Source organism: Labeo rohita, chromosome 24, assembly GCF_022985175.1.
Source record: "Labeo rohita strain BAU-BD-2019 chromosome 24, IGBB_LRoh.1.0, whole genome shotgun sequence".
NCBI lineage: Eukaryota > Metazoa > Chordata > Actinopteri > Cypriniformes > Cyprinidae > Labeo > Labeo rohita.
The window spans coordinates 3,889,823-3,910,870 of record NC_066892.1 but is presented as its reverse complement, the minus strand read 5'-3'; the positions used below and the strand labels follow the sequence as shown (position 1 = coordinate 3,910,870).

At 34.1% G+C, this 21,048-nt stretch overlaps 1 protein-coding gene across 1 annotated transcript; it reads left to right on the top strand.

Moving 5' to 3' along the window:
• Positions 1 to 306: 306 nt before the first annotated feature.
• Positions 307 to 20,283, top strand: wdr90 (WD repeat domain 90). The gene is made up of 42 exons (XM_051098311.1): positions 307 to 554; positions 1,236 to 1,330; positions 1,449 to 1,625; positions 1,755 to 1,893; positions 1,996 to 2,166; positions 2,257 to 2,383; positions 3,415 to 3,482; positions 3,563 to 3,678; positions 3,782 to 3,997; positions 4,103 to 4,168; positions 4,295 to 4,363; positions 4,496 to 4,606; positions 5,791 to 5,936; positions 6,024 to 6,081; positions 6,167 to 6,285; positions 6,385 to 6,546; positions 6,692 to 6,822; positions 7,811 to 7,927; positions 8,017 to 8,252; positions 8,367 to 8,509; positions 9,077 to 9,207; positions 9,368 to 9,498; positions 10,659 to 10,820; positions 10,897 to 11,025; positions 11,102 to 11,232; positions 11,334 to 11,368; positions 11,674 to 11,796; positions 11,866 to 12,101; positions 12,209 to 12,311; positions 12,578 to 12,699; positions 12,797 to 12,953; positions 14,332 to 14,522; positions 14,601 to 14,769; positions 14,856 to 14,985; positions 15,439 to 15,607; positions 16,438 to 16,560; positions 16,905 to 17,085; positions 17,165 to 17,295; positions 19,119 to 19,262; positions 19,421 to 19,540; positions 19,625 to 19,707; positions 19,793 to 20,283. Exons 1-41 carry the CDS (start codon positions 542 to 544, stop codon positions 19,646 to 19,648), a joined length of 5,322 nt encoding a protein of 1,773 aa, XP_050954268.1. The 5' UTR covers positions 307 to 541; the 3' UTR covers positions 19,649 to 19,707; positions 19,793 to 20,283.
• The last annotated feature ends 765 nt before the right edge of the window (positions 20,284 to 21,048 follow it).

Genomic DNA, 21,048 nt, shown 5'->3' with positions numbered 1-21,048 from the left:
ATTTACGCATGGTTTTGATCATAATATATAGAAATATACAAACAACATCTAAAAAGTACAATACAAAAATCAGTTCACAACATTTGGGCTATTAAACAGCTAAAAAACTCTTTGCAGTATTATTTCCTTATTTTTCTCCGGGAAATATACGTGAAATGTATACATGAAAGTTCTACATAATGATTAAAATATGCGTATAAATAAAATAAAATAATCTTTGCATTGTCTGTTTGTGATTCTTGGTTTTTGGGCACGATGACGTACGTCTGACGTCATGCCGTTCGAACGCGTCGCGGCGGTCTCTGCGGCGCGAGCAGCAGAGCGGTTTATCAACAACACAGCAACCTCACAGACCTCCAAAACCCACACAACAACGACAAAAACTGGAAATTAAACTCTGTAGGGCAATAAACTGAGGTGTTGTGATGGATAAAATCCTTGTGGACACGTAGGAGACGGAAGTCAGTTAATTTGTGGTAGTTTGTGAGCTACAATCCGTTACTTAGCTGTCAACAGGTGAATCAGATCTCTGAAGTAAACAATGTCTTCAAGAGGTAAGATTACAATAACTATTAAAACACTTCACTCAATGAGTAATAAGCATCTGAAATGGACCTGAACTAAATTCATTTGTTAGTTAAAAGATTGAATAGATAGTACAGCCCAGTATGAACAATATACAGTGCAGCATAACACAATATCCTATCCAGTATAAGATAATTTGAGATATAGTACAAATTTTATGCCATACACAAGGGGTTTTCAATATTTTAGATGTCAGAGACCCCCTAATATTTAAAAGGCAGCTATGTATTTTCATGTACTGTGGTAGATTAATGTAAGTATGTGTACAATTATTTGGAAAATGTTTTGTTTTTATTATATTAAATTTATTAGAATTATTATTTATAATTGATTAATTATTATTTTATTTTAATTTATTATTATTAATTTTTTTCTACTCATTCTAGTACTGTACTGTTTGTTTTTGGTATTATTTATTTAAATATTTTGTGTATTTATCTATTTTATTTTATTCAATCCAGTAATTATTATTATTTTTTTTTTAGTTTAATCTTTTAAATCTATTATTTATTATTTTTACGTTTTTACAGTTTTACTCTAAACTTACCCCCACTCACAGTGCTTTCAACCATGTACGGCACACATGCAGACTGGGGTGTATCTAAAATAAACATACAGCATCGATTTATGTGCCTCTATCTCTCTGTCAGCTCTGTGGCAGCAGCCATACGTGAACATCTTCAAACACATGAAGATAGAAGAATGGAAGAAAGTCAGCAAAGAGGGAGACGTCACCACATACATGGTAGGAAATGTATTCCTTTCTCATAAAACTATAATATGATGTTGTTGCTGCAGAGGATTCTCATTGGCATTCAGTTTTTGTATGCATGTATTTATCATGTTGATTTGTTTATTGGTAGGATAAGAGCCTGAAGTGTTCTGTTTTCCGGATCCGTGGGTCCATACCGGCCAGTAACTACATCCTCTTACCTAAAACCAGCAGCCAGTCTCTGGGTCTCACTGGCCGGTACCTTTACCTGCTGTTCAGACCCAGCCCTAACAAACACTTCATTGTACACCTGGACATCGCTGCTGAGGTTAGAAGTGTAGTTTATATGCACAATTATGTAATGATACAGACTTTCATATACTTTTTATTTTCACAAATAATGCCATTTGATGATTTTTCAGATTTATCACTCTTTGTTTTTGTGTTTATCATTCAGGAGGGTCAGGCGATTCGTGTGTCGTTCTCTAACATGTTCAAAGAGTTCAAGTCGACAGCAACATGGTTGCAGTTTCCTTTTTTGTGTGGAGCTGCACACGCTTCAGTGTATGAGAATACAGCCAGTACTGCTAAACAAGGTATCTCACACTTGCCATTTATTTTAAGGATGCTTTCTGCACGCAGCAAGCGTTTTTTTTTTTTGTTTGTGTGGTTACCAATTGATAACTTGTGCATTTCAGGTTTAGTTGGCCCAGCTCCGCCGAGCACAAGATGGACGTGCTTGACAATGGATCTGCGTCATGTTCTCTCGGTTTACCTCAACAGAACACACAGTCACCTTAAGAGCATAAAACTCTGTGCCAATATGACTGTTAAAAACATCATCACCAGCGACCTGCTTTTTGACCCTGGTAGATTTCTGTCTTTATTGTGCATGTGTGGTTTTATCTGTTATGGTTGCTTATTGTCTAACTAACTGTATATTATATAATTTTTTGTAGGTCTGTCATTTTCTGAGTTCAGGCAGTCTGGTTTGATGTTGCCAGATGGCACTGCACCGATGCCCAGAGAAATGTGTTTCCCTGTGCTGAAAGGCCAGAGCTGGCACGACTTATATGATTACATTAGGTGAGTCCAACCTGTTGTGAACAACTAGGAATTCGTATTTCTTTTAAATAAACGGCAAGCTTAAAGGTATAGTTTAATTTTTGGGTGAATTGTTCATTTAATAACATTGTTGTAAGCGCATATAATTACTATCAGTCAAAAGTTTTTTGTAATGTAATGTTTTTTTAAAGAAGTTGCTTCTGCTCACCAAGCCTGCAAACAGTAAAATTTTTAAATATTGTAAAGTAAACAATGCTCAGAATTCAGCTTTGAAATCACAGAAATAAATTACATTTTTAAAATATATTCAAATAGAAAACAGTTATTTTAAATACTAAAAATATTTCAAAATTTTACTGTCCTTGCTGTGTTTTGGATCAAATAAACGCAGACTTGGTGAGCAGAAGAGACTTTTTTGTTTTCATTTTTTTAAGCATTAAAAATCTTACTGTTCAAAAACTTTTGACTGGTAGTGTGTGTGTGTGTGTATATATATATATATATATATATTTACATGTGCATATATATATATTTACATGTGCATTTATTTTTAAATAATTTTTTTCTTTCACTTTCTTTTCACAAGTTTATTTATTTATTTATTTATTTTTTTATTTATGCATGTGTCCTTTCCTGCTGTTATGTCCTGAGAGATTCAGGATGCTGTCATTATACAGTATGCTCAGTTATTAATTTTTTGCTACTTTCACAATTTAATAAGCTTTTAAAAACTTTTCAATTTAAAAAGGTCTGACAACACTACCAAGGACTGAGTTTTTTTCCCAACTAAGCATGTGCATATATATCCTTTTAGTTTATTTTATGAATAAAATGACTACATGCAACAAATTTCTAATTAAAAGAGGCATATTACAGAATTTGTGGAATCAGGATATTGTCTATAAAATGTATTTGGAAGTCTGAATACTAATCTGTATATTTGCAAATTATTGATGTGCATTTAAACAAGATCAATGATTCACATCCCAGTGTTATTTCATTGTCTCGGAATGTTAATTACAAGTATAAAACCTCTTGTGTGTAACTGACAGGTTTCCCTCAGATGGAACAAAGTTACCATTTGATTCCATACAAAAAGGATCCAGCAGTGAAACTAAAAGTAAGTCTTGATAATGCAAGCATACACAATCGCATACAACACTGCATTTTACCTAACTGAACCGTATGCTCACTCCACAGAAGTCTCAGCCGAAAAGAGCCCTCAAAAACAAGCGAGTCGTGCTGTAAACATCAGTAAACCTGTACAAGACCGAGTCTCCCTCATTCAGCAGATTACAACCCCCAAACCTGCACGAGTGAGTGTTTGTGTGAACTTCAGTTGAACTTCATTCCAGTGCAACTAATGTTGACATTTACAAGCCATAATGGCTTCTCTTCCTCTTGTTTCTCTCCATGTAGCGCTCTAAGCAACGTTCAGCAATCCAGACGAAGCATCTGCCTGAGCTGAATTATACACACCCTGGAGGCTCAGAGAGCCCGGGGTCACCAGGTCAAAGGTCGACGGCAAGTGAACAGGTCACAGTAGTGCGTGCAGATGATGCTGGAGTACACGTATACGCTCATTGCGAGGATGACGTCTATAGTCACACAACAGACAGTGAGGAGGAAATCACAGTAAGTAAAGTAAATATAAGATTAGCTTCCTCAGTTGAACAAAACTTGTGCTCTTTTAAAAGCATAAACACATTTGGAAGAACCAATCTAAATGTTGTTTCTTAGGTCATTAATGCAGGCTCTCCTCGACCTGTCTCTCTGTCGTCTGACCAACCAGTGAAGAAACCTCAGGTTAATCACACATAAACACGGACTGACAGAGTAAAATGCATGTTAAAGCATGGTTTACATGATAAAGCTGTGTGTGTATCTACAACTAAGCTGTGGTCATTTGGAGGGTCTCTGTATATATTTCAGAAGTTGTTTCCTGACCCCATTCTGAAGCTGAACAGAATCGTAGGCTTCGGAGGCGCTACAATGAGATGTGTGAGTGATACACACACACACACAAAATTAGGGGAGCAAAAATGCTTCATCTGGAAAACAAAATGTAGTACATTGATTGCAGAATTTAATAATTGGTTTTAATTGCTTTACCTGATGTTGTGTCTCTCTCAGGCTGTGTGGAGTTCTGATGGAGAGGAAGTTGTGTATCCTTGTCATGCCATTATTGTCAGCATGACCGTTTCCTCCGGACAACAGAGATTCTTTATCGGACACACAGATAAGGTCTTTCTCGCAAACACACACACACACTTAAATATTAGTTTTAAAAAATTACAGATTTTACCAAGGTTTAGTGGTGATTTGCAATTTTGCATGATATAAAGTGGAACAAACTCTATTAACCATGGATCAATCACTGTAACTCACAGCTTTCTGAGTGACTTATTGCTTTTATAATATAATAGCAACATGATAAACGTCACGATTGATTAATAAATAATTTGTTTATATATATAAAATAACTGTTGTCTATTTGAATATATTTTAAAATGTAATATATTATATATATTGTAATATATTCCTGTGATCAAAGTAAACTTTTTTGAACATTGCCAGTCTTCAGTATCACATGATCCTTAAGAAATTATTCTAATATGCTGATTTTTTTATTATGAATATTTTATTATTATTAATATTATTATTATCAGTTGAGTACTTTTTTTCAGGATTCTTTGATGAATAGAAATTACCAAATATCAGCATTTATCTGAAATAAAAAGCATTTGTAACATATACCATTCAAAAGTTTGGAGTCAGTATAATTTTTTTTAAATAACTTTTATTTGGCAAGGCTGAAAAATGCTAAATAAAAAATGCTAAAGACATTTATAATGTTACAAAAGATTTCTATTTCAGATGTTCTTCTGAACTTTATATTCGCCAAAGAAACCTGAAAAATATCAACTCAGCTGTTTTCAACATAGTAATAATAATAAATGTTTTTTTGAGCAGTAAATCAGACTATTATAATGATTTTTGAAGGATCACGTGACACTGAAGACTGGAGTAATGATGCTGTAAATGCAGGTTTTGAAATCACTGGAATAAATTACATTTTAAATTATAAAATTGTACTGTTTTTGCTGTACTTTGGATCAAATAAATGCAGGCTTGGTGAGCAGAAGAGACTTAAAAACCATTAAAAATCTTACTGTTCAAAAACTTTTGACTGGGAGTGTATATATATATATTTTAATTTAATATTCTATTATTATGTCAATGTAGCAACTTGTCACATTAGTGTAGAGTCTAATTAATGTGCGGTATGTATCCTGGCTCTTGTATAACACAGTTCATCCAAAAAAACTGGTTTATATAATAACAGTCATCATGTTATCAAAGACACCATTTTAAGTTAGCTTAGCTGATCTTGAATTTTGTGTTGATGTGTTCCTGTTGTTTGTTAGGTCTCAGCTCTAGCATTAAATACCACTTCTACGGTGTTGGCATCAGCTCAGACGGGCGCAAACAGTCTGATTCGTCTCTGGAGCTACAGCGGAGGAGTTTGTCAAACCATCATTCCTACACACACACATGCTCTGAATCTGCTCAGGTACAACAAACAAACAAATACAACACAGATCTGTCACGAAGGCAGCTGGATTTCTCAAGCTGTCAAGTGATATTTTTGTTGTTTCAGTTTCTCTCAGAGTGGAGGAGTGCTGTGTGGCGTAGGGAAAGACAGCCACAACAAAACTGTAAGTGATTTGCATGTAAAGAACTGTTTTTTTTTTTTTTTAATTTTGTGTATGTTTGTCTTAATTTTTCGATTTGATCATTTAGACGGTTGTTCTTTGGAACACTCGGCGTGTGGGGGAAGGAAGTGTGGTTCCAGTCTTGGCTAAAGCACACACAGATGTGGACATCCAGACAATGAAGATAGCGTTCTTTGATGAAACACGGTATACATAGACAATTATATTGCTATTCAGTGTAGGATTTTGCTTTGATGCAAATGTTATATTGCCAGATTTTAAGTGAGTATGTGTTTGTGTGTGCAGTATGGTGTCGTGTGGTTTAGGTAACATACGTCTGTGGCGTGTGCGTGGCGGTTCTCTACGCTCTTGTCCGGTGAATCTGGGACAGTATCACAATTTAGAGTTTACTGACCTTGCCTTTGAGCAGGGACACACTCAGGACCGTCCAGTGGATGAACGCACGCTGTGAGTACACAGAAACACGTGACATTATGACAAATGACCAGACACAACAAACTCTCAACTGTCCACTTAAATCACTGTAGTACACACACCTGCTCACATTAATGATGATTGTGATCTCATCATGAGGTGTTTTGTGATTGGACAGGTTTGTGAGCAGTAGGAGTGGTCACATCCTGGAGATTGATTATGTTACCATGGCGATAAGAAACATCAGGAGGCTCCTCCCAGCTCAGGAGAGCCACGCCCACCAAAGGGAGAAACAGACCTTTAGCACAGGTGAGAATTTAGTTGCACTGGATCATTCCTAAATACATCTCCCACAGTGTGTTTCCTACTTTCTCAGTGTCCTTGTTAAATATGTGTCAAAAAGGCCTCAAAATGTTTTCAAAAGAAAAATTAGTCTTTAGACATTTCACAATTTGATTCAGTTTCAAATTCGATTCAAGGAATCCAAATCCTTAATTTTTCCTAGTTTTTCTGCAGTAGTTTAAATTGAACTAAATTGAGATGTAATTTGCATGGTGGAATTAATTATTTTAAATAATTATTTAAAAATTATTCTTTGATTAATTCTTACAAATATCAGCTATTAAACACACCTAGGCCACTAGAAGACTGCAACAAAGTCTAAATTAAATTAAATTAAATTTAAAGATATTAAAATTAAATAAAGATGTAATTTGCATGGTGAAATAATTATTTTTATTCATTATTTTTGATGCTCAACATGTTTAAAAAATCAGCTACTAAACACACTTGGTTTACTGGTAGTCTCCAGCATAATAAAAATAGCAATATTCTGTTTCATATAATTTTTTTTCTTTAAAAGTTCATTACAAAATGGGAAAAAGTTAAATTAAAATATATTATAGGCACTTCTTAATCAGAATTGAGAACTGTAGTAAATTATTTTTTAGTAATAGATTTTTGACGATTTGATTCACTTTTGAATTTGATTCAGGGAATCCAAATCCTTAATTCTTCCCAGTTTTTAAATTAAATTAAATTAAATTAAATTTGCATGGTGGAATTAATTATTTTAAATAATTATTTAAAAATAATTATTTGATTAATTATTAAAAATATCAGCTACTAAACACACACAGACCAATATTCTGTTTCATGTATTTTTTTCTTTGAAAGTTCATTAAAATGGGAAAAAAATAAAATATCTATTTTTTATAAATAAATGTAGTATTTAATCTTTAATTGAGATTTTTTTGTTATCTATTTAACATTGACTGTATTGTAAATGTGTTTTCAGGTGCCGGTATTGCAGTGAACAGCATCAGTGTGTGTGATGAATTCTGTGTTACTGGTTCTGAGGATGGATTCATGCGTCTGTGGCCTCTTGACTTCTCATCGGTTTTCTTAGAGGCGGGTCGGTACTCTCCAGTCAGTCACTCTCACAACCAGTTATCTTGCTTAAAACTAACTCTGTGAATCACTGTGATTTTGTTGTGTTTGTAGAGCACGAGGGGCCTGTCAGTTTAGTGTGTGTGTCTTCAGATGGCTCAAGAGTTCTAGCAGCCACAGCCACAGGGAATCTTGGATATCTGGATGTCAATACCCGCGGTTACCGTACACTCATGAGATCACACACGGCGAATGTTTTGGGCTTTAGCGTGGACGGCGTTAGACGACGGGTCACCACAGTGTCCAAAGACAGCACTGTACGGGTGTGGGACATGGACACCATGCAACAGGTCAGATATGGGAATGTTTGTTATTTAAACATGAATGCACACATAAATGCATGTTTTCAAATGCCAAACATAGGCTGATATTACATTAAAGCAATCTCTTATTTGTATTTGTAGCTCTATGATTTTGTTTCTGATGATGATGAAAGTCCCTGTTCAGTTGCGTTCCATCCCAGCATGCCTCTCTTCGCTTGTGGATCGAGCTCTGGAACTGTCAGAGTGTTTGATATCCAAACATCAAGCCTAATTGCCCAGCAAAGGTACATACACACTCTCAAATACACTTTTTTTTAAAAAGAAATTAATATTTTATTAAGCAATAATCCATTGAATCGATCAAATGTGACATTAAAGACATTTATAATGTTAAAAAAACGATTTTTATGTCTAATAAATGCTGTTCCTTTTATACATACAAAAAAAAATCCTGAAAAAAATGTATCATTATTTACCACAAAAAATATGAAAAACACAAGCATTTTCAACACTGACAATAATCAGAAATGATTCTTGAGTAACAAATCAGCGATTTCTGAAGGATCATGTGACACTGAAGACTGGAGTAATGATGCTGAAAATTCAGCTTTGCGTCACAGAAATAAATTATACCTATTATTCACAATATTACTGATTTTACTGCATTTTTGATTAAATAAATGCAGCCTTATTGAACATAAGAGACTTTAAAAAAAACATAAAAAAAAAAAATTACCAACACCAAGCATCTGAACGGTAGTTTATATTTTAGTAACAGTATTTTAACTGCATAAAACACACATACGTCATTTATATTTCTCATAATTGTGTATTATAATGTGTGTTTGCAGGCAGCACAGTGGATCAGTTGAGTGTGTGATATATTCTCCCGATGGTCAGTGTTTGTTTAGCGCTGGTGCACTTGGATACTTGGTGCTTTATAACTCTTCTCAACATGACCATCATGTGGCCCGTGTTCTGAGTGAGTAAATGGGCGCTCTTACGGCACAATATAAATCATACGTTTAATATCAGTTGCTCTTCACAGCACATTCAAATAAGCTAATTTGAGCTAATGCTTTTCAGGAGAATTGAAATATCTGTGTTGAAGCAGCATTCTGAATTCTGATATTTTTTCTAAGGTAATGTGGTTGCACAGGGTGTGAATCGTGGCCCAGATACTTTGGCTGTGAGCTCTGACAGCCGCTGTCTAGCACTGGTCGGACCGACCGAATACATTGTCACGATCATGGAGGCACAGTCACTTAATGAGGTACATCAAAACCATGTTTTTTTCAGAGAATAGCATTTGTTGACATGTAGGAGCATTTGGATCACATGACCTGATCCCATTGTCCTTCTCTCGCTGTTTCTTTCCTGTCTACTTACCACTTTCCTAAAAAAGAAAAAAATTCCAAAAGTCCAAAAAATAAATAAAACCAGAAGAAATGACAATGAATAAATAAATAAATAAATGCATTTGAAAAAGTTTTTAAAAACGTACTTTGATTTTAGTTAGTTATTGTTTATTGTTTGAAATTTATTATTAAATTTTCTTTTTGAAATGTACTAATTTCAAGTGTAATTTATTGTTTTAAAACAGTCATTTATGACCAGTGTTAGTATTATTTTTATACTATTTTTATTTATTTTTACTTTTATTTTATATTTTCAGTTTTCATTTTAATTTTAGTTTTAAGTTTTATTAATTTGGCTATTGTTATTATTATTATAAGTATTATGTATTTTTATTAGTTTTTGTTTCTAAAAATGTCTTAGCATATTACATATCTGTATATTCCTAAATAAATATTAATGTAAATATGTCTTTAGCTTTAATTTATTTTTGTTTCACTTTTAGTTTTAGCATTTTTTTTTTATTTAACATAAACTTTTTTCCATTAGTTCCCAAGGCCACAATTTTAATTTTTGTTTAAGTTTTTCAAAAATGTATTTATTAAAATGATTTGTAATAGTTTGTTTTAGTTAACAATAACAAATCTATATGTGACCCCTGGACCAAACTAGTCAAAACTAGTCATAATGGTCGATTATTTTTTTATTTATTTTTTTTTTTTTGTTGATATATACTTCTGAATAAATAAGTTTTCCATTAATGTATGATTTGTTAGGATAGGACAATATTTGGTGGAGATACAACTATTTGAAATTTTGGAATCTGAGGGTGCAAAAAAATCAAAATATTGAGTAAAATTAAGTTTTGATATATTTACTGTAGGAAATTTATAAAATAGCTTCATGGAACGTGACTAATTATTTTTGGCATAAAAGAAAAATCATTTTGACCCATACAGTGTAATTTTGGCTATTACTACAAATATACCCATGCTACTTTTGACTGCTTTTGTGGTCCAGGGTCACATTTATGACATAATGTACATGCTAACTAGTGTTTATTTGTGTGTGTCGCAGTTACTCCGGGTTGATGTGAGTATTCTGGATGTTGAGAGCACAACGCTGGACTCGGCCCTGAATGTGTGTTTCTCACCCACATCACTGTCACACCTGCTCGTCACTACATCCGCCAATAAGATCCTCTGGATTGACACACATACAGGACAGCTGCTCAGACAGGTGAAAGACTGAGGTGCGAACACTTTCTAAGAACATTACATTTCAGATTTCAGTATCATTATTCATGTACTTACAGGTGTCTGAGGTGCATAAGCATCCGTGTGTGTCTCTGGCGGTCAGTGAAGATGGCCAGTATTTGCTGACGGCGGGTCAGAACTCTCTAAAGGTGTGGGACTATGACATGCACCTGGATGTCAATTCACAGGTATGTTTGTTTGAACACTGGATTTGAAGATGTTCAGATGTTGAATGAGATTAAGAATGTGTCTTTTGTCCTCCAGGTGTTCATTGGTCACTCAGAGCCTATCAGACAGGTGAGGTTCACACCTGATCAGATGGGTGTGGTCACTGCAGGCGACGCCCTCTTCTTCTGGGACTTCCTGGCACCTCCACAGGAAGCTGTAGACTACAAGTAAGACCTCATGTTTTCACAATGCTGTATTTGTTATGTAGTTATTTGTTAGATGTAATTACGATTTTTTAGTTGTTAAACTCTTTCTCTCTTCCTACCAGGTCTCCAGATAATAAAGTCCCCCCTCGTAAATCAGGTATGATTAGCTAAATATTAATTGTCTGTTATTGGAAGATTGTGAGTGCTTAGGTCAATCTCACAAATTAAACAAAATCAAATTCCACTTAATTAAAAGAAAATAAATATATTTATTTCCGTAAAGAAAAGAAAATAGATTTTTATGACCTTCAAAATTAAATTAAATAAAATGTTTTAACACTACTTTAAGTCAGTAATAATAATAATAATTTTTTATTAATAATAATTCTAATTAATGCACTTTAAGTATAATTGTAAAAATATAAACTAAAAACAAAGTTAATCAAATATTTCTTTTTTCAGCTCACAGTTGGGCAGAGCTAAATAGAGCAGAGCTGTCCAATGAGAGCCCTCGAAAGGCATTATTTCAGCCCTCCTCTCCACCTGTCATGAATTTCCTTTCCAGTGCTATGAAGGACAGTGAAGGTATGTGTTAATGATCGTTTGTCCTCATTCATGTGTCACTATTACAACTCAAATGCTTTACTTCTATAGGTTTCCTGTGCGATTCTACTAAACTGCAGCTCAGTCCTTTTGAAGGCCGTGCCCACTCCCCTCCTCCCAAACACGCCTCCTTCCTTAGAGTGACAGAGTGGGTGAACGATGAGGACACGCCCACATTCCCAGCTAACCAATCAAGGACAGAGAAAATACAAGACGGTCACACGGCAGTCCGTCCGGACTGTTATAAACACTTCACTCCACGTTTTAAGACTTCTGTGCTAGATCAGGTATATATCTTTAGTTATTCATTATTATGTTGTTATGTATGATACATTTGTATACTGTGTCTTTTTAGACCACTCTGTTTTCTCCACAACAACCAATCTCTTTTTAGACCGCAGTAGCTCCGCCCTCAGGACAGGCGGGGCTCAGTCTCAAGGCTGTGATTGGTTATAATGGCAATGGGCGTAACAATATGGTCTGGAATCCAGACACAGGTAAATACTATAAGTATAAGTACTATAAGTATAAACTTTTTCATGGTGTTCAATACATAAAATATCTCTCTTGTTGACTCTTATATGAAAACAAATCTTTGATGCTCGTGAACAGATCAAAATGTCATGTAATGTCATTGTAATTCACTTTCACTACCATTTTTCTTGATTTAGTGCCATTTTTTGCCCCAACCCCCTGTTTATTTTCAGCCCTTGCATGTGTACATACTTGTATGTGACTAAATCTTGTGTGTATTTGTTTGCAGGTTTATTTGTGTACTCCTGTGGGTGTGTTGTCGTCGTTGAGGATCTTCACACAGGCTCGCAGAAACAGTGGTTCGGCCACACCGAGGAGATTTCAACACTTGCCGTCACCCATGATGCACAGGTACCACACACATGCATAATTTAGTATATACTACAAGTACTGTATATCAATCACAAAGTCTTCTTTGAATGAAACCTCTTTCTGTTTTGCCCAACAGACTGTTGCATCTTCGTCAGGGGGCGGAGCTTCACACAGCAGCCTCATTTGCATATGGAATGTTTCAGATGGCTCCTGTAGAAATCGCCTGTCCTACCACAAGGGGGCGGTGCAGAGCTTGACATTTTCCAGAGATGACATGTACCTGCTCTCAGTGGGTCAGTGTTTCATGCTTTGAATTATGGGGTTGTGTTAATGGAGTACTCTGGGTTAAATACAGAATACATATTTTGGTCATTTTGCACTTATATTGGAAGTCTTTAGTAACAATCAGCAGCATCTGAGGGTTATTATAGTCAACTAAAACGAAAAACGTTTTCATTGCATGAAATAAAATATATTTTAAAACCCCCCCTGAAACATAATAAACTAAAACAAATAAATAATAAATAATAAAAGAATATATAGACATCATTAAAAAAGTGAACACAATAGTGTTATTTTACACTTAGTTGTTACATTTCTGTACCAAAATACCACTGTTTACTGCACTGACTTCAATTTATTTGTACATTTTATTCATCTATGCTTGTAATTTGTGTAAATAAATTAATCTAAGCTTGTGCAAATAAAAATAAAAGCTAATTTAAAAACAGTTATTCATATGTTGTTATAAATGTTATACAGTTTTTGAACAGTAAGATTTTTAATGTTTTTTTAAAGAAGTTTCTTCTGCTCACCAAGCCTGCATTTATTTGATCGAAAGTACAGCAAAAACAGTACAATTTTGAAGTATATTTACTATTTAAAATAACTGTTTTCTATTTGAATTTATTTAAAAATGTAATTTGTTCTTGTGATTTCAAAGCTGATTTTTTAGCATCATTACTCCAGTCTTTAGTGTCATATAATCCTTCAGAAATCAGTCTAATATTATGAGTTGCTGCTCAAAAAACATGTATTATTATTATGTTGAAAACAGCTGAGTAGATTTTTTTCAGGTTTCTTTGATGAATAGAAAGTTCAGAGGAATAGCATTTATCTGAAATAGAAAAACAAATCTTTTGTAACATTATAAATGTATTATCATCACTTTTGATCAATTTAAAGCATCCTTGCTAAATAAAATTATACTGACTCCAAGCTTTTGAATGATATAGATCTTTCTATTCTTCAAAGAATCCTGAAAAAAAAGTACTCAACTGTTTTAAATATTGATAATAATAATAAATGTTTCTTAAGCAGCAAATCAGCATATTAGAATGATTTCTGAAGGATCATGTGACTGGAGTAATGATGCTGAAAATTCAGATTTGATCACAGGAATAAATTACATTGTAAAATATATTCAAATAGAAAGCAGTTATTTTAAATAGTAATAATATTTCACAATTTTACTGCTTTTGCTGTACTTTAGATCAAATAAATGCAGGCTTGGTGAGCAGAAGAGACTTGTTTAAAAACATTAAAAATCTTACTGTTCAAAAACCTTTGACTGGTAGTGTATTTCATGAAAATTACATGAATCACTATAGATTTTTTTGTGTTTTTTATAATAATGGATAATTGCAATGGTGCTGTATATTATGCTCCTAGGTGATTTTTCGGAGCCAGTAGTGGCGCTGTGGAGCACACGATCATTTGAGCTTCTCTGTAACGTACAGATAGCCGTCCCGCTGCACGATGCTTCTTTCTGTCCATTTACTGCAAACGAGCTGACGCTCATCGGCAGCAGTGCTGTTGTGTTTACTCGAATACAAACACAGGATAACAGCACCGAACTTCAGGTACATACAGACTCAGTATGCATGAACATACATTTGATCCTTCAGCATGCCTATATGTACGCTTTTATTGTAATGCAGGTGCAGAAAGTGGGCTTACCTGATGCAGTCGGACAGGCAGAGGTGACGTCGCTATGCTATAACACTCGCCGGACCCTGTACACGGGCACAAACAGTGGCCACGTGTGTGTGTGGGACTGTAACACACAGCGCTGCTTCGTGACCTGGGAAGCAGATGGAGGAGAGATAGGTGTGTGTGTTTTTCCTCATATTTGTGATTTGGGTTGATGGGAAGCAGAATAATCAGGAAACGTGTTTTTGTGTGCATTTGTGTAGGTGTGTTAGTTTGTCGTGGGAGCAAGCTGGTCACGGGAAGTAACACCAAAAAATTGAGACTGTGGTCTGTAGCTTCAGTCCAGAATCTCAGTAACACAAACAACAAGCGCAACAGAACACAGGATGATGGGTAAGCATGCACATATTCACTTATTCTCCTTCAAGAATGCTTAAAGTTCAATTAAGAGATTTTGAAAGCAGCTTTGTCTGCTCACCAAGGCTGCATTTATTTGATCAAAAATACAGGAAAAACTGTAATATTGTGAAATATTATTGCAATTTAAAATAACTGCTTTCTATTTGAATATTTTGTAAAATGTAATTTGTTCCCATGATGCAAAGCTGAATATTAAACTGAAATGTAAAGTCACACTGTGAGAAATAAAGTAACAATTATGTGAGAAATTAAAAACTGAGAGAAATCAGGTAAAAATTGTGAAATATAAAGTTGCATTTATGAGGAATTAAACTCACAATTGTTATTTCTGTCCATGTTTTGTCCTAATTGCCATAGAAAATATCTTGTTTTCTTGTCTTTCACTTTGTAAAAGCAATTCAAACGAGCTTGTTTTGTCTCCGGAAGAGCTCAGGTGCAGCTGGAACAAGAGCTACTGTTGGATGGGACAGTGGTCAGTGCAGCATTTGATGAAGTCATGGACATGGGGATTGTGGGTACGACAGCAGGAACGCTGTGGTACATTAACTGGGCCGACAGCACCAGTATACGGCTGATCAGTGGCCATAAGAGCAAGGTACGCCACACAAACACTTAAAGGCACACTTAAAGGCACAATAAGTTTTTGCCGCTAGAGGGCACATATGCAAAACAAACAAAGAACCAAAGGCGTAGTTTGATGACACTGTGATTAAGTGTGGAATCATGGGAGTTGTAGTTTTTGAAAACTCCAAATCAGTTAAATCAATGCATCGCAGAATGATTTACTGTTTCGAAGCGATCTGAACTTCAAATCGCGTATCGCAAATCATTTGATTTAGATCAGAGGAGTTTGTGAATCATTTTGTGAACTGAATGATTCAAATCAAATGATTCGTGATTCATGCTCCAAGTCCTGATCTGAAATGATGATTCGCGAATCATTGTTCAGAGCAGGATTTCGGAGCAGATTCGAATAATTTGATTCAGTTCACAACTTCAGAGTGCATATGGTGAATCATTTGTTTCAGATCAGGATTTTGGAACGGTTTTCTTTTCTTTTCTTTTTTTTCTTAAACAGTAGAAATCATCATACCATTAAGGCAGTACAAACAAAGAAAAAAGAAAGAATATATATTAAAATTAACAGTTGTTTGACTATAGTAAAAGTGTAGTATACTTTGTAATATTTCAGTAGTAATACTTTGCATGTGCTTCACTTTATTTTTGCCATTTTGTTATATTAATACATTTTAGAATTTGAAAGAGAAGACATTGTTTGATTAGTGCGAACTCTGATTGAAGTCCTTAAAAATCAGAAAAGTAGTTTGAAAAGTCCTTGAAAGTTTTGCAAAGGTGAAAAGGTGAAATGGTTCTAAAAGAAACACTACTTCTTCCCTAATGCTCAAGTTTGTGTTCACACTGTAGGTGAACGGTGTGGTTTGCAGTCCAGATGAGCAGCATTTTGCCACCTGTGGGCAGGACGGCAGTGTGAGAGTTTGGGCGCTGCAGAGCCACGAGCTGCTGGTGCAGTTTCAGGTGCTGAACCAGGTGAGCATAAAAAGAGAATAATATATCCATCTAAAGATACAAGTTTTGTTATGTGAATGTTCAGAAATAAGTAAATGTTTCTAGAGCAGCAAATCAGCATATCAGAATGATTTCTGAAGGATCATGTGACACTGAAGACAATTCACCATTGCATTACAGAAATAAATTACATTTTACCATATATTCAAATAGAGAACAGTTATTTGAAATTATAAAAATATTTCACAATTTTACTGCTTTTATTGTATTTTTTGATCAAATGAATGCAGGCAATTTCTGAGTATCAAATAAATTTTCCATTCCGTTTAATTATTGTTGAATTGTGTCTCTTTTCTGTATTGCAGAGCTGTGAATGTGTGTGTTGGTCTCCTCCGAGGGGTGCGTATGAGCCCGGCGGGCGTGCTTGTGTTGCGGGCGGTTACAGTGACGGGACTGTGAGGATCTTCAGCCTGGATTCGGCTGAGATGGAGCTGAAACTACAACCTCAGCCTGCGTCTGTGTGTGCGCTGCAGTACTCGCACTATGGTCAGTGTGTGAGTCCTTGTGTTTATGTGAGCGTTTGTGTGCTTATGTTCACTATATGCGTGTGTATGTGTGTGTGTAGGTCATGTGCTGTTGTCTGGTGGTTGTGATGGTCTCCTTACTGTCAGCAGTCCCGTCACTGGAGTCACTGTACGCACCATCCGTGACCATAAGGGGGCGCCCATCACTACAGTGCAGTGCACCAGCAAACAGGTTTGTGCTTGTGTGTGTTTGTGGTTTTCTGTTTTGCAAGGCAAATGACTCAACACTGTGTGATGTGGAACGTGATGTGGAACATGATGTGGAATTGTGAGCCATACTCACAAAGTATTTGGACACTGATGTCACACTTAAAAATACATCAATTTGAATCAAAGACACTGAGATCTGAAACTTCGTGTAAGAAGAGATACTGCGGCATTTGAGACACAGATATTCAATGGCATTGTCACATTTTAAGTGTAACTTAAGTGTTACATAAAACTGAAATTGTGATATAGCTTAGCATGATTATCACAAAGGTTAATTGTCGGGTGATTATCGCAAATTTAATTAAATAAATACATGGGCGAAGTGTTTCAGGGTGAAGCGTGGCACTGCGTTCTTTAACACGCAAGCATCTCACAATGGTTTAACATTTGAAAATGAAGAAAGTAGCACAACCGTAAATATTAGTATTGTGTAGATGTACCGTAAAATAAAATTATTTTTCTCAAATTGTTGATTGTTTTATTTTACATTACAGTAGTAAAATGTATTTTGTTTACATTTTTAAGTAATAGTACTATAATATAATGAATAATAAATTGCTGTTGTTGTTTTTGTTATTATTGTTAATAATAATTTTAGTCATATTGTTATCAAATTTTCCTAAATACTATTTTTTTTTTATTTTACAGTAAATAAAATACAAAAATAAAATTACTTATTTTATTACTGATTACTTGTAATTTTATTTTATAATTGTATTATTTTTTTTTAATTATTTATAATTCTAATTTTAAAATGTATTTATAATTGTATTATTATTATGACAATAATGATATTAATTTTTTTTTAAGTAAAAAGAATTTAAGTAAAAAAATATTATTTAAAAAAATAATTATTGCTATTATCAGTAATATTACAATTTCGTGTGGTCAAATCCATAAATCATGATTAATCGCATCCAAAATAAAAGTTTCTGTTTAAATAATGTAGGTGTGTGTACTTTGTATGTATTTATGTATATATATAAATAAACACACATGCATGTATATATTGAAGAAATATATATAATATATTGATATTTATGTATAATATAAATCAGATATAAATATAATTTTTTTTTCTTAAATATATACATGCATGTGTGTAGTTATAATATATATATATATATATATATATATACAGTACACACATAATATATAAACACTTAATATATATATATATATATATGTAGATATATAATATACACAGTACACACACATAATATATAAATCATGATTAATCGATTTGACAGTGCTAATAAAATTATAAATCTTTAAATCATAAATCAAAATTAGAATTATAAATTATAAATATAAAGTAAAAATTAAAAGTGATAAGTAGTAAAATAAGTAATTTTAAATTTGTAATATTTCACTGTAAGGTATAAAACATGAGTATTTAGGAAAAATTGATATATCAATATGACTGTTTATTAATACCAACAAAAATAACAATTTATTATTCATTATAATTATTATTATCAGTTGCATTTGTGAGTACTATTAATTGAAAATATTAACTTTTTGGCAAACAAAAAAGGTAATAATAATATGTATAACAAATAATAATAGTGATATATAGTATATAATCAAATAATATTATATTAATATATAATCATTTTTGGCCAAACTGTGCAACCCTACAGATATCCCGGCAAATATTTTTATTGCATTTTAAATTAAATTTAAAAAATCACAAGAAATTTTTAATTTTTTTTTTCCTCCCTTAAATTGTCCAGTTCTTGCTAAATGATTTAATGTATGTGTACTCATTTAAATGTCTTCTAGTATAAGGAGTTTGGTCTGGATGGAAATGAGCTCTGGTTGGCCGTGAGCGCAGACAGGCGTGTCAGCATCTGGGCTGCCGATTGGACGAAGGATAAATGTGAGCTGCTCGATTGGCTGACGTTTCCAGCGCCCAGCCCACCAGAGGTGATTAATATTCATGAGCATCAGGCCAATAAATATGCTCTGAACTTCATATATTATGTCCACTTAGGTCTCATTGAGCTGCTGTGATTGTGATCATTCAGATGTGTTTATTATAGGTGAAAAGACTAGGAAAGAACTGTTTTTGTCTTTTTAATCAGGATGTACTGGCATTACCACCCAGTCTGGCAGCGTTCAGCCCTAGTGAGAGAGGAACTGTGGTTTACACCGGCTACGCGGTGGAAAAAGAGATCATCTTTTACTGCCTTTACAAAAAACAGGTACTGTGGACCTCACTTTTCTCTCCTCACACTTTTATTTTTCAATTAATATCATCAGTTCTGTGCGTATTTTTTGTTTTGTAGGTCTTGAGGACAATCTTTAGCTGATTGGGCTCTGTGTCTCGGTCTCTGCTCAACTGGAAGGCTGATCGCTGTTGGATCAAACCGTTAGTGTGCTGTTTTGCTTTATAACATGAAAGTAATGTGTTTGTGAGTTACATAGTCATCTAACAGCAATGCCTTGTGTTTCAGAGTGCGTCCTGAAGCTGATTCATTCCTCCAGCGGCCGTTTTCAGGATTTCACGTCTCACAGTGACTCGGTTCAGGTGTGCAGCTTTAGCTGGTCTGGATCTCAGCTCTTCACTGCTGCTCATAATGAGCTTTTACTGTGGACTGTACATGGATTATAATGCTGACACTTTAACACTAATGCTACTAACGGGGGGTTTGATAGTTTGATCCCCCTCAGTTTGGATGTCAGTAGCTACTCCGGTGTCAGATTCAGTTTTATCGTTTCGTAGAAATGTTGCATTGATGTAGCAGAGCAGTTTTGCCATGTTTTACATCCAGTTAGGCTGACTTTTTGTAATCTTTTAATTTGTTTTTAATATTTTTGATACACTTGAAGAAGTTGGTGTTTTCAGTGTTTGACTTTTTACACTTTTAAACATTATTTTAGTTGTAAGAAATACACTGAAATTGTTATGCACTTTGATCCTCAGAAATAAAATTCATAAAAACTCTGAAGTGCTCACGTTGCATTAAATAAAGCCATCACATCCTGATTTTGTAATAAATATATATTCAGTTCAGTTTTACTTATAAAGCACATTTAAAATCAACTTTAGTTGGCCAAAGTGCTGTACATAGAATAAAGAAAGCAGAAAGCAAAGCAAAAAAAATTATAGAGAATTAAAAGCACAGAAATATATAACAAATATAAATATATTATATGACGTATATATATTTGACACACACACACACACACACATATATATATATATATATATATAGTACTGTGCAAAAGTCTTAGGCCACTAGTGTCTAGTATTTTCACCAGCTAAAAAATGGTTTAAAGTAAGTTATTTCTATCCTGTGCTGTAGTGTGTCAGTAAAAAATATCGGTTAACATTTCCAAACATTCTGTTTGCCATTAATTGTAATAATCTAGTGAGATTTTTGTTTGCACAAGGAGTCTGACAACAGCCAGTGCTCCACACAGAGATCTGATCTCACCATCATCCAGTCTGTCTCTGGAATGACATGAAGAAACAGAAAAACTAAGACAGACTAAATCCAGAAGAACTGTGGCAACATCTCCAAGATGTTTTAAGTAACCTACCTGCAAAGCTACCTGAAAAACTATGCACAAGTGCACCTATGGCAAAAGCTGTTTTAAATGCAAAGGATGGTCACATCAAATGCTTATTTATTTTAGTTAATAGAAGTTCTTTGATAAAGAAAATCTGTTTATGACATTGTTTGGGACAGCATCCTCATTTTATGTG

Bases quoted from the DNA above. Each gene is read 5' to 3' on its own strand.
- wdr90 (XM_051098311.1), top strand. The intron at 3,679-3,781 runs GTGAGTGTTTGT...CTCTCCATGTAG, and splicing joins CAACCCCCAAACCTGCACGA to CGCTCTAAGCAACGTTCAGC. The intron at 11,026-11,101 runs GTATGTTTGTTT...TTTGTCCTCCAG, and splicing joins ACCTGGATGTCAATTCACAG to GTGTTCATTGGTCACTCAGA.